The sequence below is a fragment of the Perca fluviatilis genome, chromosome 7 (genome assembly GCF_010015445.1).
Source record: "Perca fluviatilis chromosome 7, GENO_Pfluv_1.0, whole genome shotgun sequence".
In the NCBI taxonomy this organism is placed as follows: domain Eukaryota; kingdom Metazoa; phylum Chordata; class Actinopteri; order Perciformes; family Percidae; genus Perca; species Perca fluviatilis.
The window spans coordinates 41,251,345-41,270,344 of NC_053118.1; the positions used below are offsets into that span (position 1 = coordinate 41,251,345).

Here is a 19,000-nt window from a genome sequence, read left to right on the forward strand (position 1 = left end):
TCTTGTAAAGACTGCTTTGACTGCACAGACTGGGAGATGTTTAAACAGTCCTGTGGTGATGACCTAAATGAGTTGACTGATTCAATTTAAATTTCTTTTTTAAATTTATTATTTTATTATTTATTTAAGGGACAATGTGCAATTAAAACATAAATGTGACCGTTAGATGCATTACACCAGAGTTAGCCTTAGGCATGCTCATATATTGCTTTTTGTAGAGACATGATTGTTTCATGCAACTGGGTAAAAATCTATCCTAACAACAAACCATGGATAACTAAAACTGACAAGGATAGCTTAGAGAAAAAAGTCATGCTTTAAGCAGGGTGACATCGCTGAACTGCAAATAGCAAAAAAGGATCTAAAAGAAATTCTCAAAGCAAAACATGACTATAAAAATAAACTGGAGACCAAGACGGCAACAAACAACCTTGGATCAGCCTGGGACAGCATGAAAAACCCTAGCAGGTCTCCAGAATCTAAAGCAGCAGTCCAGTCACCCTGGATGGGTTCAGTTCAGACACCGAGCAGGCCAGCGCTCTTAACCAATATTACAATCGTTTAGATACCTTTGATTTTAGCAATGAGATCTACAATTTGAGTAACCAGCTCATAAACGTTCAACACTTTAACATAAGACAAAAAGAAGTGCACAAAGCCTTCCTCGCCATAAGAGTTAACAAAAGCCATGGTCCAGACAACATCTGTGGGCACATACTCAAAACCTGTGCAAAGCAATTGAGTCCTCCTTTCCATTTCCATTTTTAACAAATCTTTAGAGGCACAACTAGTACCTGAGGTCTGGAATGATGCTGTGGTGGTCCCTGTTCCCAAATCCAACAACCCCAAAACCCTTAATGATTTTAGACCAGTGTCACTTATATAAATTGTAATGAAAGCATTTGAAAAATTGGTGAGGTGACGTCTGAAATATTAGGGAAAACTGAGCATTCACTAGACCCTCTGCAGTTAGCTTATAGACCCCGTAGGAGGGTGGAAGCATAGACAGTAAAATAAATGGACCAGTAGACCCCATGTCTCTGGTCTGAGACCAGTGAAGGATGTCAGAAGTCTCTTTCCCGGTGCTGGCTGAGCGTTACTGAGCAGCCTCCAACTGAGCTTGAAGACGTAGATGTGACGTGAGCAACCTGTCTGAAAGTGTGAAGTCTTCTGGTAGCTGTGCCGAGAGAAATCTCAATCATTCCCAATCTTACAGAGACGGAGAGCGTAGGTATATGTAAGGAGATAACATAGACACAGGCTAATTACTGATCACTAACACAGGACTTTCCCCCAGGAGATCAGGGTTCATGTCCCGTGTGAAATCAAAAACCAACTTAATGACTAACATCCTTATCCATAATATATACTTATCTATACACTCAAAAAATATACATGGGTATGTGTTTTGGTTAGCAAATTAGGAGTTTGCTTAAATTACATTATTTGAATTAATGGTGTTTATCTTCATTAAATGATTCATTCTTGTCTGTAAAACGTGATTAAAAGAAAATTCAGATGAATTATAAACCTACAGATCAATGCAATGAGAAGCAGATTAATCTGCCTGTGCTTTGTTATTTGGACTAATATACTGTCTGAACCTGAGTTACCCAGCAGACCTCAAATGCACTTTCAAAGTGATGCAGAAGATTCTCATGAATCTGGATGGACAGAGCTCATCGTCCAAAATACAATTCCAAAAAAACAAGCTCATGGAGCAAATTGACCGACTGTAAAAACTTGAGTCATCCACAAATACTGAAAGATTGTAAAATGATGTTTACTTTGATTGTATAAGGATGTTTACTTTGGTTGTACAAGGATGCTTTTTATTCTTTTATTTAACCTTTATTTAACCAGCTAGGCCGTTGAGGACAGATGGCGAACTGGCCAAGAAAAGCATAAACGTGTAAGACAACATACAGTTTCACATTCCATAAAGTGCAAGAATACAGAATACAATAGGCTACATTAAATACTGGTTAAAATACAGATTAAGTAGGCATTACAAAACTGGCGCAAAGTGAGGTATAAGTAAGTCGATGGTTATGCGAAAGTGATGAGGTAATAACACAATATACATGAATAGACAGTCTATATAAATACTGAAGTGTAGTAACGTGTCAATATACAGTTAGTGCAAATTATGATCTAGCTAGACACAGACACACCCCCCCAACCCCCCCCCCCACACCCCCCCACCCCCACACCCACCCCCCCCCCCCCCCCCCCCCCCCCCCCCCCCCCCCCCCCCCCCCCCCCCCCCCCCCCCCCCCCCCCCCCCCCCCCCCCCCCCCCCCCCCCCCCCCCCCCCCCCCCCCCCCCCCCCCCCCCCCCCCCCCCCCACACACACACACGACACACACACACACAGACACAAAAACACATTCACACACAAACACACACAGACACACACACAAACACACACACAGACACAAAACACAGACACACACAGACAGAAAGACACACACACACAGACGGACACACACAGACACACACACACAGACGGACACACACAGACACATTTCAGATTTTAATGCAAAACTTTCTGTTAGTTTTTACAGCAGACAGAAAATATCCGTCCAGGAACCCTTTTATAAACAGATCAGACTCAAAGAGTGAGTGGATGAATGAATGAATGAATGAATGAATGAATGAATGAATGAATGAGTGAGTGAGTGGATGAATGAATGGATGAATGAATGAGTGAGTGAGTGAGTGGAGGTTCAGATGGAGACAATTCATCAGGTTGGATTTCTGTAGAGAGTTCATTGAAAAGTTTTTTTAAGATTTTGTACCAAAAGTTTTATCTGTTTGATCTTCGTTGTGTAAAAAAGTGAATTTTTCTTTTTGTTTGTTGCAAAATAAACTGAAGAGTTAAAAAACGTGTTAATATTAAAACTTGTATTACTGTATTTCCTGACATGTAATTCTGAAAAATCAAATCATTTGTTACAATGAATAAATAAATCAAAGAAAATATTACATCGTGAATTTTTATGACATTCTTTCGACATACTATCTACGACTTTATTTTAGTTTTATTTGATTAAAGTTGACTGTGGTGGACAACAGTTTACTTACTGTCAGGGATGCACCGAATCCAGGATTAGGTTTCTGATTCGGCTGAATATTGGGCTTGTAGGATTCACGTAGGGTACAGATTTGATCATTGGCAAACTATCAAATATGTTTTATCAATATTAATAAAGTTATGAATATGGTTATTAATAACTTTATCAAATCGACAAACAATCAAAACGGGGCACCACCCTGCTAGTCAGGGACCAATAATCAAACTGTGGAACAGTCTCATTTCTGTGGTAATCCTTTAAAAAGGAATTAAAGGAAGGGGTGATTTCGAGCGCGACCCGTTCGACCAGCAGTTATCACAACAAATACACCAATAATCACCAGCAACTGCTAATTAAGTATGATCGAATTTATTAACGTCACAATTATCAATAGCCAATCAATAATCCTTCAATAATAAAACGTATATACATTCTACAATATCACAACCAAACAAAGCAAAAACAAAAGCAGCATGTCTTGTAGAACGTTTTTTCGTTTGTGTGTGTTTGTGTGTGTGTGTGTGTGTGTGTGTGTGTGTGTGTGTGTGTGTGTATGTGTCTGTGTGTGTGTGTGCGTGTCTGTCTGTGTGTGTGTGTGTGTGTGTCTGTGTCTGTGTCTGTGTGTGTGTGTGTGTGTGTGTGTGTGTGTGTGCGTATGTGTGAGAGAGAGTGAGTGAAAGGGGAGGGGAGGTGTCGCAATGTAGTTCTAATACAAAAACAACTCCAAAAATGGCTACTCCTGTGAGCTGCACAAAACCATTTAGCCTCAAGAGGGCGGTAGCGGTGCTGAGTGCACGGAGAGGAAGAAGCCGAGGTGGGGGTTGCTAGGCAACGCGCACCTTTATACCATATGCTAAATCACCTATAAGCTCTATACAAACCCCACGTGGTTAAGTTAGCAGCGTTAGCTCAGGAGCTACGTGGTTAGCTTATATGTCCGCGTGTGGGTTAGTAAAAGGAACAGAATAAAGGAGGAAAAGAAAAGAAACACTCTGATCTAAGTTATAGATAATGGCCAGCTCCCTCAGCCACCCAGGTCTGGACCCCACGTGTAGTTAGGACAGACTGAGACTTTTGATTTACCGAGGGAAACGGCCACTATAACCACTCCAGTGGCTAACAGCTGATTCACTGCGATTATCTCGCGGACAGTAACTAAACTCCGTGAAAGGAGTGGTCTAGCAGGTAGCGTTTATGGTTTTAACCCAGCTACTTAACACAACATAATCAAACGGTATAATGATCAGTTATACATTCACAGCAACAGATTAGTAACCAGATATGACCAGTACATGATTACAATCAGATCACATTAATGGCACAAGCGGTAGCGAAACCTTTTCTCATTAATAACAAACCAAAACGCACTAGTCCTAATATCTGCCCAGAACTGTGTACAGCCTTACTGTGCGTTGTTTGTCAGTTAAATCTCTCGCCAGAGTTTAACGATCCGTTCCGTCCAGAGCAGTGAACGAACACGCAATCCAGGTCGACTCCACAAGAAGAACAGACGTAGTCCCTTTCTTAAATCCAGGCTGATTAAACCCGCTGCAGATAGAGGGAATACTCTGTCAGTATTTCCTTGGATCCCCTTTGTATATCAGACAGATATAAAATTGTCCGAGCTCCAACTCGACCAGCGAGGTGATACTGGCTAGCTAGCCTGGACTAGAGTGCTTCCTGTAGTAACCTGGGTCACGGTGGAAAAGCGAAGGAACAGCTTTTATCGTATCTCCACCTCCTAGTGGCGGGGTGGTGCATTCAAAGGCCCGACGGCCAATGGGAAAGCTGCAACTTTGTCACAGGTGTGAAGCAGTTCTTTGTCTCACCACCAGTCTGCCTTGCCGAGCATGTAGTGAAGGTAGAATCTCCATCTTGGCGACTCTGCCTGTAGGAGTTTGGTGAAACTGGCTTTGGGATTCACATGTAGGCCAAGATCCTTTGTCTTGCCTTCAGCTCAGTCTGAGCCAAATCACTGTTTAACCAGCTTCTTGGTCCCCAACAGGCTTTTTGACAGGGTTTGGTTTCTGCCGAACCTTAGAATTGTTTCCCAGGGAACCGAACCCTACGCTTGCACTCGGCGCGCTACGCTGGTCACCGTAGTGACGGCGCCGTTGATTACAGGAAGGTGTTTACGTAGGTGGAGAGTTAAATGCAACAGGCTGTGAGAAAGTGGACATGGATCTGGTGAGCAGAAAAAGTTGTTGTTTGGCAGTACTTTCAGTCAAAAGAAGGCCATTCAAGTCCAGCTACATGTTCAATCTGCTCAATGCTGATTGGTCTGGTGGTGGTGAGGACCCTAAACTATACACAACATGGCCGCTGTTACAACATCTGGTACGAAACATCTGGAAGAATACGAGTTGTTCATGAAGGAATCTCCAGACAGCAGCCAGAATGCAGCAACTTCAGGTACGGCAAAGGAAGGACAGTCCCTGTTTACTTCATTCATGTGTTTACTGGGTTCATGGACTGAGGATGGGAGGAGGAGTCAGCACAATCTCAACCAGGGGGTTCAGGATTCAGCTGAACCCCACAAATCTGGATTCAGTGCATCCCTACTCACCGTAAAAAAGCTAGATTTACAACCTTTTGAAATGTAAATGAACGTCCAAATCAAGACATGAAATGCTCTAACACTTCAGTGATGAAATATTCAGCTCTGATAATGTTGCATAAAGCTACTTTTGTATTAAAACATCGTGACACAGACATTAAAAGAGTAGCTTCTTATTGTGTGAGTCAAGTATTTGCCATCCAATGTTTTTGCCACTTTTTTGGACCTTTTTGTCATTTTTTTCTTTGATAGCTGAGTTACCTTTTTAGGGCTTTATGTGGACCAAACTGTAAGAGAGAAGTCTTTATGAAACATGCAATAACACAGTCAAAACAAACAGGACTTTCCCCCAGGAGAAGAAGAGAGGTCAACTTAATGACTAACATCCTTATCCATAATATATACTTATCTTTACACTGGGCATGTGTTTTGGTTAGCAAATTAGGAGTTTGCTTAAATTACATGAATTAATGGTGTTTATCTTCATTAAATGATTCATTCTTGTCTGTAAAACTTGATTAAAAGAACATTCAGATGAATTATGAACATACAGCTCAATGCAATGAGAAGTGGATTAATCTGCCTGTGCTTTGTTATTTGGACTAATATACTGTCTGAACTTGAGTTACCCAGCAGACCTCAAATGCACTTTCAAAGTGATGCAGAAGATTCTCATGAATCTGGATGGGCAGAGCTCGTAGTCCAAAGTACAATTCCAAAAAAACAAGCTCATGGAGCAAATATGCTTAAGTCTACAAGGCAGTGTTTTTATTGCTTCCTGGTTTTCAAGTGGAGACAGACTGTAAAAACTTGAAATGACAGTCATCCACAAATACTGAAAGATTGTATGCGGATGTTTACTTAGATTGTATGAGGATGTTTTTTATTTCTTTATTTAACCTTTATTTAACCAGGTAGGCCGTTGAGAACAGATGGCGACCTGGCCAAGAAAAGCCTAAGCGTGCAAGACAACATACAGTCGATGGATATGCGAAAATGAGCCTCTTTTAACACCCACCACTGCAACCTCTATGCATTAGTTGGCTGGCCCTCGTTACACTCGAAGCTTAACTCACTGGTACCAACTCATTTACAAGTTCTTGCTAGACAAAGCCACGCTGTACCTAAGCTCACTGGTCACAATCGCTTTACCCAACTGCAGCCTTCGCTCAAGCAGTTATCTGTCCTTGGTCATCCCAAAAGCCCACACCTCCTTTGGCTGCCAATCCTTAGTTCTTAGCTGCAAATGACTGGAATGAACTACAAAAAACCCTGAAACTCAAAACCCTTATCCCATTAACTGCCTTTAAAGTACATCTGTCTGAGCTCCTGTCTGATCACTGTACGTGCTAACTGTTCTCCTTCATTCATCCACTGTTTTGCACACCCTATTCCATTATCTCTGTCATGCCCCATTGCAGAGTTGCATAGTTGCACATCTTCACCTGAAATGCTATCATATCTGTTTATTCTCTTTTGGACATGTCCATCTACCCTGGCATGCTCAACTGTTATTTTTCCCACCAATGTTGTTGTAAAATTTTTGCACATCTACTGACCTACTTCACTATGTGTATATTTACTCTTTACTACAGTTCAGCATTTATATAGACTTTATATTCATTTATATTGTGTTATTACAAATTCACTCTCGCATATCCATTTTCTTACTTATAACTCATTTTGCGCCGGCTTTGTAATGTCGACTTAATCTGTAGTTTATGTAACATATGGTATTCTGTATTTTACTGAATGTATACTGTATGTTGTCTTGCACGGTTATGCTTTATTCTTGGCCAGGTGGCCGTTGCAAATGAGAATCTTTTCTCAACGGCCTACCTGGTTAAATAAAGGTTTAATAAAGAAATCTTTACGATTAAATTATTTTTATTTAAATGCTATAAAACAGGAGGGTTAAACACATCGTCTGTTAACATGATGACTGTGATGTTATTAATAACTACTCTCACCTTACCATCTCAATTTGCTCTTTAATACTTTTGTATTTTTTGTATTATTTTCTTATTTTAGTTTTATTTAACTATTACGTATATTTTTACTCTCTAATTATCTCTACTAGTTGCTGTTTTTGTGCTGCTGCAACACCTGCATTTTCTGTATTGAGGACCAATAAAAAGCTCATTTTCTTCTCATTTTAAATTATGCATTAACAGATTCATTTGCTCAGGGTGAAGAGATACACATACCTGAATATTCAGGGAGGTTGCATTTCTTTTCTTTGTTTGTACAGTGGGTTTGTAGACACTCTTAATCTTTCCCCTCCTCAGGTATCAGGAAATATCACACACACACACACACACATTATCTTATGAATGTATTTATATTGTGATGCTTGAGATATATTTGGGGGTCAGAGTCTGAAATAATGTTCAATCCAAGCTGAGCAGAAACGGTTGACCTCGGACTCCCTGACATGTTAATCTGGCCCCGCCCAACAGAAACCTGCATGGATCAGGAGGATGGAATAACTAAAAACTAACTAGACTACGCCCACGTAAACCAGATTTTGGATGAGCCTATATATATTTTGGAAGATAGACAGGATTCTGAACGCTGCTGTCTGCACTTCAGAAAGAAGAGCTGATAATTGTGTTGTGTTAGAACAAGCAGCACATGCACTCATCTGGGAACGATCCTGACGATCATCAACAGCCCCTAGTGCAGTACAATAATACCTTCAATAAAACCTTTATGAGTAAAAAGTCAATACTTACCTGTCAACAACCATAAACATGTAGGAAGTGATATTTCAATTCCAGCAAACTTCTAATACTTATTTTTACAACTTGTTTATTTACCAGTATTTAAAAAAATGTACAGTCATTAATTACATTCTACTTTACAATAATGCATTTAATTTAATGTCAAAATAAACATTTTAGAATTTGAACTTCCTCCACAGGATGATGAATCCATCTGTGGTCTTTGTCTTGCTGGCTGTTCTAGGACAGACCAGCGCCACATTTGGTGAGATTATTCTTTTGATTGGTTGACAAATATTATTGCTATTCCCCAATTTATTCACATTTTAGTATTTAATAGACATATGCAATATGTCAATCCATCTACATTATGTCTCTGTTTATCTATCTATCTATCTATCTATCTAATCTATCTATCTATCTATCTATCTATCTATCTATCTATCTATCTTCATTATCACATTTCGTAACTAATCACTGCTCCTCCCAGCATGGGAATGCTGTCCCTGAAAGGGCCATTGATGGAAATCGTGCTAGCGACTGGGCACAGGGATCCTGTACCCACACTAACCATGATTTTAAACCATGGTGGAGACTGGACCTCCTGAAGACATATCAAATCAACACTGTCACCATCACCAACAGAGGAGATTGTTGCCATGAGAGAATCAATGGTGCTGAGATCCGCATTGGAAATTCTCTCATTGACAATGGCAACGATAACCCCAGGTAACTGCACTTTCTGTCTTATACAGTATTAGATTCAAACATTTAACATTGGATGTGTAGGAGGCTAAGCAAGATGGCTCCAGTGTGTGATGCGGACCGTCAGCTGCTCCGACTGTTGTATGTGTCTCTATTGCTTGCAACAATTGTTGCACATACCGTCAACACTCTGCTGGTGTATGATCGCCAAACACAATGATCTGAGAACCTCCGCCAAAAACCTTGTCAACTTTGATTATTATGGACATAAAACTCTGCCTTCTTTCTTATTGGACATCCCGACATACCTCTGCCGCGCTGCAGCGCCACTCCCGCGGTGAAAGCGGCACCGCCGCCGGAGTAACCGTGGTGGCTGTCTCGTGAGGCTGAGGGCCGGGTTGGTACGCCCTGATCGGGGTGGATGTGGAGCAGGGCCTCGCCTCTGTATCTCTCAACGTTCGCTGGACCCTGTCGCTGCCTGGTTAGTGGCCCGGATGTGGTGTTCCAGCTCAGCGGACCCTGCTCTCCTCGTCTCCGCTGGCCCGGAGTAAGTCTGGGGAACCTGCGGCCTCTGTGTCGGGCCTCCTTGTCGGCTGTTCGCCCTCACCCGCCCGCTCTTACCAGGTTTGGCCTGGTAAACGCCAGATCACTTGTGAATAAATCATTTATCCTTAAGGATTTCTTCATATCCCGGGAACTGGATTTTCTCTTTATCTCCAAGAACTGGCTGAGTGTTGGTGAGTCCGGTGTTTTCACCAAACTTTTACATGATGAGTGCTGTGTTTTTAATTCTCCTCGGACGTCTGGCAGGGGAGGAGGAATTACGACTGTTTTTAAGAATGACTTTAAATGTAAACAGTTATCGCCTTCATCCTTCACCAGCTTTGAACTCAGTTTGTGTGAGTTGGGGCATTCTAACTCGGTGTTGTGTGCTGTGGTCTACCGGCCTCCCAAATACAACAAAGACTTTTTAACCAAATTTTCTGTGTTTTTGGCTGATATTATGCCCAAATATGACCCGGTCCTTATTGTTGGAGATTGTAATATTCATGTGAGTTGCCCTGAGAACCCTTTGGCGCGAGACTTTTTAAACCTCATTGACTCTTTTAATCTTGTGCAGTCTGTCCGTGGGCCTACACATGAACATGGTCACACACTTGATCTTGTTTTATCTTATGGTTTGCCTGTTCTTAACCTGGTGGTCTGTGACGCTTTTTTCTCAGATCAGATGCCTGTACTTTTTGAAGCTGCTGTTTGCTGTCAAACAGTTAAACATTGCGCTGCTGCTCGCCCATGTCGAGTTATTAACCCTTCCACTGCTGCTCACTTCTCTGCAGTTTTCAGCCAAATCTGCGTCATTCCCGAGTCTGTGTGTGAGGATACAGAGGCTCTTAACTCATGGCTACCCGACACTTGTCAAACTGCTATAGACATTGTGACTCCATTAAAGACCAGGCAGCAGAAAGCCAAATCAGAGCCTTGGCTGAATGAAGCTACCCGCACTGCCAGAGAGGATTGTCAAAGAACTGAACAAAAGTGGAAAAAGGACAAATTGTAAGTGTCTTTTCAAATATTGAGGGATTGCTGGCGTCATTACCAATCCACTGTGAAAGAGGCTAAAAGAATATATTTTTCTGACATTGTTCTTCTAAACTGTTGTAAACCTCGTGTGTTGTTTAAAGTTATTAACTCGGCTTTAAATGCACCACAAAATGTAAATGAGGCCTCTCCTGCTGTGTGTGAGAATTTTCTTCACTACTTCATTGATAAAGTCACTTCTACCAGATCACTTAGTTCACCTGCTGCTTCTGATCCTTCGGTGTTTGTCCCCTGCCCTGCTGTATTCGACATGCTTGAGCCTGTGACCCTGCCTTTTGTGCAGGAGACTGTGGGTCATCTGAAGCACTCGGGTTCTCCGGATGATACTGTCCCGCACCAACTTTTTAAGGAGATTTTTCCTACTGTTGGTCCATCTTGTCTCACAGTTATTAATAGCAGTCTGGAGTAGTTCCTGTAAATCTTAAACATGCAGTTGTACTGCCTTTATTAAAAAAACCTGGGCTGGATCCTACTATTTTGGTAAACTTTAGGCCTATCTCCAAATTGCCCTTCTTATCTAAAATCTTAGAGAAGATTGTATATTCCCAGCTCATGGACTTTTTAAATGAACAAAGTATTCTCGAAATTTTCCAATCCGGTTTTAAAACATTGCACAGCACAGAATCAGCGCTTTTAAGAGTTTTTAATGATATCTTTTTAGCTACTGACTCTGGTCACTGTGTTATCCTTGTACTTTTAGATTTGACTGCAGCATTTGATACAGTGGACCATGACATCCTTATTGCTTGTTTGAAGCAGTGGGTGGGCGTCAGTGGCATAGCACTGGAATGGTTCAAGTCCTACCTGTCACATCGGACTTTCTGTGCCTTGATGACTCGGTGTCCTCCACTGCTCCTCTCTCATGTGGGGTCCCACAGGGCTCTGTGCTTGGCCCTCTTTTATTTTCTATTTATCTACTCCCACTTGGTTCCATTCTTAGGAAACATGGCATTTCTTTTCACTGTTATGCGGATGACAGCCAGATCTATGTCCCCCTCAAAAAGTCAGAGTCCTACTCTGTTAACCCACTGCTACAGTGTTTCCATGACATTAAAGCTAGGATGTCTTTGAATTTTCTAAATTTTAATGAAGAAAAGACAGAAGTCATGGTCTTTGGTGGAACTTCTGTGACCACCCCCCTAGTTGATTTGGGTTCTCTGCACAGTATCGCAAGCAAATTGTAAAAGATTTGGGGGTAAAAGTGGACTCTGACCTCAAATTTGACAGCCAGATTAAAGCTGTGGTGAAGTCTAGTTTTTTCCAATTAAGGCAGCTGGCAAAAATCAAAGTAGTCCTTCAGAGACAACACTTTGAGACCGTAATCCACGCCTTTGTGACCACTCGGCTGGATAACTGTAATGCACTTTACATAGGGGCTAGTGGGTCCTCCGTTGCTCGTCTTCAACTGGTACAAAATGCTGCTGCACGTCTTTTAACTGGAAAGAAAGTATGAGCACATTTCACCTATTTTAGCTTCACTCCACTGGTTGCCTGTCCATTTCAGGATTCATTTTAAAATTCTTTTATTTGTTTTTAAAGCCTTGAATGGCCTTGCCCCACCTTACCTCTCTAAGCTGCTGCACTCCTAGCCAATCTCTCAGGTCAGCTGACCAGCTGCTCCTGATGGTGCCTAAAGCTAGGCTCAAGCTCAGAGGGGATCGAGCGTTTGCCGTTGCAGCTCCAAAACTGTGGAACATGGACTGTCTCTGCACATTAGACAGGCCTCTTCTCTGTCTAATTTTAAAACTCTTCTTAAAACCCACCTCTTTTCTTTGGCTTTTAACACCAGGTAGAGTGTTGATATTATGTGTATACTTGCTTATTTTAATTGTGAGCAGACAGTGCATTTTAGTTTTTATTTATTTTACTTATTTTATTTTATTTTTATTGTTATTGAATTTATCTTTATATTGGGTACTTCTGTGCTTTTATTGTTATCTATTTATTTAGTTTTATCTTTTTGTGCAGCACTTTGGAAACCTTGTGTTTGTTAAAATTGTGCTATATAAATAAAGTGGATTGGATTGGATAAATTAGAGCTGAAGATCTTTGCTGGAATCTGACGGGACCCAACGGGTTCGGTCTAAATTTCTATCATTTTACACGGGCTCGGTCCGGGCTCGCGCTCCGGGTTGCACAGTAAATGAGCGGTCAGGTGATGCATTTTGTTTAGTGAAAATGGATGCTCAGAAGGTGAAACGGAGGCTGGCCTCTGGAGGACTTATTTTATTTCTTTGTTCCAACTTCCACGTGGCCTGTAGCCTACGTTAGTCATGAATAAATTATGTTAAAACATTTATAAATGGCTCATTCTTGACAAAAGGCAAAAGAGCTGTGTGTGTGCGCACATTTCAATAATGTCGGGCTGTAAATGGATTCGGGCTTTGAAAAAGCTGTCAATCAAAATGTACTTGTCGGGCTTGGGCCTTGTTGGGACAAACTTTTAAGGCCCGATAACAGCTCTAGTGTAAATTACACGAGATTAGTGCTCTGGACATCTACATACGTCCCTAATAGAAAGCCATAGTTTTCACAGCAATAGCATGATCAGAATTTAAGTACAACTAGTGGTAAGATTTATTCATAGTCTGTGTGGTAACCCAGTTTTACTCATAGTTCTGTTTCATTTTATTTTTCTTCAGATGTGCTGTTATCTCGTCTATCAAAGCTGGGACCTCCCAAACCTTTGAGTGTAATGGAATGGAAGGTCGTTATATCAACATTGTGATTCCTGGAAGACATGAATACCTGACACTGTGTGAGGTGGAAGTCACTGGTCAGGCTTTAGGTAACACAGCTCCAACTGGTGATTTATACCATTTAATGTGACCAATAGATGACATTGAGCAGTCACATTCAAAGTTCAATCAATTATACTGACTGCCTTTTTGGTGGAACATTTGGTCAGATCAACACATGTTATATGTCTGTGCCTTCCATAAACTGTCTTTAATGAAACATTTTGTAACTTTGTCTAGATACTAACATTGCTAGAGGTGGAAGCGTAATTCAGTCCTCCCTGTATGAGAAAGAGGTCCCTGAAAGGGCCATTGATGGAAATCGTGCTAGCAACTTGAGAGAGGGATCCTGTTCCCACACTAAGAAAGATTTCAAACCATGGTGGAGACTGGACCTCCTGAAGACATATCAGATCAACAATATCACCATCACCAATAGAGGAGATTGTTGTGCTGGGAGAATTAATGGTGCTGAGATCCGCATTGGAAATTCCCTCAATGACAATGGCAACGGTAACCCCAGGTAACTGCACTTTGTGTCTTATAAAACATTTAACATTGGATGTGTAAACTAGAGCTGAAGATCTTTGCAAAGATCTTCTTAATTTCTATCATTTCACACAGGCTTGGTTTGGGCTCGGGCTTGAGCTCTGAGTTGCGCTCCAGGTTGCACGGTAAATGAGCGGTCAGGTGATGCCTTTCGATTAACCTGAAAATGGCTGCTGAGGAGGTGAAAAGGAGGCTGGCTACAGGCTGTGTTAGTCATGAATAAATTATGTTAAAAAATGTATAATGACTCATTCTTGAAAAAAGGCAAAAGAGCTGTGTGCGTGCGCACATTTGAATAATGTTGGGCTGCAAACGAGTTCACGCTTCTAATAAGCTGGTAACCAAGTTACAATGTTTTATGCTGCTTTTATTGAAATTGTTTTAACTTGCTGTATTATCTACTGGTTTGGAAATGCCACTGAGTCTCAGAAAAAGACAATCAAATAAACAGTTAGAACTGCCAGTAAGTTACATGGAATAACCCTACCAACACATTTACAAAAACCGAATGGTGAGAAAGGCCAATAACATTGTATGTGTCTGCACACAGCCCCTGGCATCACATTTTAAACTACTGCCTTCTAGGCCTCATTTCTGCCAACCCCTTCTGATCAAGAACAGATCCAAATTCTCTTTTGTACCACAAGCCATAAATAAGTCAATCAGTCAAAATAAGCAAGATGTTCAGCTGGCCTGGTCATACCCCAAAGGTGTATAGTGTATTGTAGTGTGTGATTTATGTTCTTTATGTTGTCTGTCGGTGTCTGATGTAGGGACTGTTTGTTTGTGTCATATGTCTGATCAAGAAGTGCCTTGCGACTGTGCCGCAAACACAACTGCCCCACGGGGACAATGAAGTTATCTACTATTACTAGTTTTACTCATAGTTCTGTTTCATTTTATTTTTCTTCAGATGTGCTGTTATCTCGTCTATGGCAGCTGGGTCCTCCCAAACCTTTGTGTGTAATGGAATGGAAGGTCGTTTTGTCAACATCGTGATTCCTGGAAGACGAGAATACCTGACACTGTGTGAGGTGGAAGTCACTGGGACAGCATCATAGGAAACTGATTCTAAAATAATTTCTTCATGTTCACTTAATTTTAACGCTAGTCTCTGCAAGTTTGCGTATTTGGTGTGGTTTTGCTTCGCACACAGAGCATATTTTAAGTAAAACACTTGGTATTACATATCATAAGGTCAGGGCAATCGTATGCTGAAGCTTTATGCAAAATACAGATGGTTGTTTTACACATTATTTAACATAAAATAAAGAAATGATATAAAGTGCTCTGTCTGCATTGTATTTGTTGTAATTTTTATTGGGCTTGTTTCTATCTACTGTACTTAAAATTGAAATATAAACACTTTTAATGCTAATCTGTGTGTGCGTGCGTGCGTGCGTGCGTGCGTGCGTGCGTGCGTGCGTCATGCGTGCGTGAGTGCGTGCGTGCGTTTTTCCATATTGTCTGTTTGTCCAGACTTGCTCGGCTGTCTTTTCAAGTGAGTATCATTTTTGGGTATTACAAGCACAGCATACAGAAAGAACAGCATATAGCTAAGAGGCCTATACTGTACATGTTTAAATGTTTATCCTACATCTTGAGAGAAAGCAGAAACATAGCTGTCTTAGATGTAAGTCATGCATTATATCAGTGGACAGTCACATCTGTAGGTACATTTTCTACTGGTATGATCTTATACTTGAAATTTGGTGGGGCGAACATACTTTTGGAGGACATGTGTCTAAAATTATGGAGAACTGATCCAGAATATTTCCTTTTGATAGAATGGTGTAGCAATAAAAACATGAAGTTTGGTTTGAATATTTTACTCATAATTACCTTCATATGCCAACTTTAATAAAGACAACAATGAAATACTTCTTTAAAGTCATTTAGGTGAAATGTGAGGGCAAAATCAGGGTTCATGATGAATATATCAATAATAAGTATTGATAACTAGGCTGGCAGCAAACCAGCAACTAAGTTTGGGAGACATACTTTAAACACATATGGCCTAAGGCAGTGCTTTTCAGTCTTTTTTCAATAATGTACACCCTATCAAATTTTTTCTCAGCCAAGTACCCCCTGATCGGCTCCAAACAGGGATAGAAATAAAAACTATGACTATGATATAGTGACGTGCCATCATTATGAGATTTATTAAAGATAAATTAAGTACCTCTTGACTGGCCCCAAACATGTTTGATAAAAGAAACCTATATAAATTACATATATACAGTGTGTGTGTATGTATTTATGTATATATATATATATATATGATGTGTATAACATTTTAGCTCAAAAACACAATAACAAACTAAGTTGCACATAGGGCTGGGCGATAAGGAGAAAATCAAACATCACAATATTTTGGACCAAATACCTCAATATCAATACCGCAACAATATTGTAGTGTTGACTATTGGTGTTTTCACAAAATATTTACACAATGAGATTTTTGATAAATAATCATCAGTAATGTGGATATAATGACTAAGTGGAGAAAAGGCAAATAATAGAACAGTTACAACAGTCTGGTAAGTTCAGAAAATGACATCACTTTACTGTAATGCAGCCTTTAAAACCAGGAAAAGACAACATTATATCCAAAATCTTAGACAATATCTAGTCTCATATCACGTTATCGATATAATATCGATAAATTGCCCAGCTCTAGTTGCACTTATAATTTAGTGTGAAACGTGCTTGTGCTTCACTGAGGATCTTGGTCATCCTCGGTGGCAGGGAGGACACAGCAGTGATCAGACTTCTTTCCAGGCCCAGTCTGTTTCTCTGCTTCGTTTTGATCACAGTCATTGCAGAGAATGAGGCCTCACACAAATATGTGGATCCAAAGGGCAGTAGCTGCTGCAAAGCTTTTTCTCCCAGCTCAGGGTACTCCTTTTTTACACACACCCAAAACTGCGTTAGAGTGGAGTTTTCATATTTCATCCGTAGGCCATAGTCAGATGACACATCCAAGAGTTTTTCCTGGTGACAGAGAGAGAGCTTGTTTCTGCTTTCTTCTGACAAAAGAAATGGGTTTCTCACCCAACTGAGCTGTGCAGATTTCTCCTCCATGTCAGGAAAGTATGAGTTAAAACTCACAATCAGGTTGGCCAAATGTTCTTCTATGATGGACTTCACTGGTGCTCTGTCCACATCTTCCCTGGAGAGGAAAGCATCCACCTGAGAAAAGCAGGTGAGATCCCCCTGTACACATGCCCGTTTCCACAACTCTGCTTTCTTCAGAAACCCACCCACCTTGTCATACAGGTTCAGAACGTGGGTGTCCTGGCCCTGCAGACACACATTCAGCTCATTCAATTTGCTGAATATATCTGCCAGATAGCACAGCTTTGCAGGCCAATCTTTATCTTCAAACAGGGTGGCATATGGAGATCTTTGCTCTGACAAAAAGGTGTGCACCTCCGCCTGTAGTTCCAACAGCCTGTTCAGTATCCTCCCTTGAGATAGCCAGCACACTTCTGTGTGTAGCAGTAGTTGTGTGTGTTCAGCTCCCATGTCCTCACAAAGGCGGTGAAACAGTTATGCATTGAGTGGCCTTGACTTAATGAAGTTAATCACTTTAATGCTGTCATTCAAAACGTCATGCAACACAGGACTTATATTGTTGGATTCCAGTGCTTCCCTGTGTATGACACAGTGATTTCACTGCACTTCTGGATGTTTATTTCTAAAACGCGCCATGAGCCCTTTAACACGGCCTGTGAATGACGCAGCTCCGTCAGTGCAGACACTCCTGCAGTTTCTCCAGTCCAGCTCGTTTTCAATGAAGAATTTATCCACAACATTAAAGAGGTTTTCCCCTCTAAGTTCTTGCAGAAACGTACATTTTCATAAATGTCATCGATATCCACATACCTCACAAAAGCAATGAGCTGTGCCTTGCCACTGACATCGGTCGACTCATCAAGCTGGAGTGAAAATGCTTCGCCAAGTTTTCCCACAACTTGTTCAACAATATCCGCTCCCATTCTTTCTATTCTGCGGGAAACGGTGTCATTAGACAAAGGCACCTTTTTAATTTATCCGCGGCATTTTTGTCCAGCATTGTCTCAGCTAATACAACAGCGGCTGGGAGTAACAGGTCCTCAGCGATCGTGAACGACTTTTTTGCTTTAGCCACGAGCAGTGACACCGCATATGACGCCTGTACTGCTTTGGCTGATGTTGTGGAGACTTTTCGCATTGTTTCCTGCGATGATCTAAACTCAGCAAGTTTTCTCTTGAAAAAGTCTGGTGGTTTTCCAACATGACAATGATGTTTGGTGCTGAGATGTCTCTGGAGGTGCGCTGGTTTTATCAAGCTGTTAGCTAGCTTCTCCCCACAGAAAAAACACAATGCCCGGGGAGGGTTGCCGTTTGTTGCCGTGAATCCCATCCAAACGTACCCCTCCTGATATTGACGGTATTTTGTTGGTTCCACTTTGGCTTTCTTTTTTTCTTCATCCTCCCTGTTCTCCGCTGTAGTATTGCTACGTTTTAACCAGGATTTCATTTAAATATCTGGTTGTTTGTTTGTAAAGCAACTGGATTCCCGCTCGGCGTGATTCAAATTCTTCTTCTCTGATTTAGGTAGTTCTTTATTGATTTATTTGACAGGGACCATGCATATTTATGAACATAGTTGTATAAAAACACCATGTAAATATGCCAGAATTAGTTAAAATACAATTTTTACAATCACATTTAAAATAGAAACATTTTATATAAAAATGTGGTTTACATAAACATTTTATTAAACCTATTTTTGTATGATATTTTTAGTAATCATGGAAGATTCTGTATATTTTTTAAATTAAATTAATTAATAATTAATAATAAAAAACTTTTTTTATTTATTTTTTATAAATCTCACATACCCCCTACAGTACCGCAACGTACCCCTAGGGGTACGCGTACCCCCATTTGAGAATCACTGGCCTAAGGTATCAAAACTGGGGGTATACGATGGTAATTACTTTCCACCTGCATTCCCAGAATGTCGCGTTCTCCTGAACATAGTAATTACTTAGCTCTAGTGTG

The 19,000-nt window shown here is 40.9% G+C and overlaps 2 protein-coding genes across 5 annotated transcripts in view; both read left to right on the top strand.

Moving 5' to 3' along the window:
• The window catches only part of LOC120562388, a 74,298-nt gene that overhangs the window by 31,261 nt on the left and 24,037 nt on the right, over positions 1–19,000 (top strand). The gene's annotated exons all lie outside the window — the stretch shown is intronic.
• Positions 1–19,000, top strand: part of LOC120562390 — an 80,622-nt gene that overhangs the window by 12,262 nt on the left and 49,360 nt on the right. For both annotated transcript variants that reach the window (XM_039806106.1, XM_039806107.1), the window contains one exon: positions 13,304–13,449. In XM_039806106.1, coding sequence (XP_039662040.1) covers positions 13,304–13,449 — 146 coding nt within the window. The remainder of the gene's footprint in view (positions 1–13,303; positions 13,450–19,000) is intronic.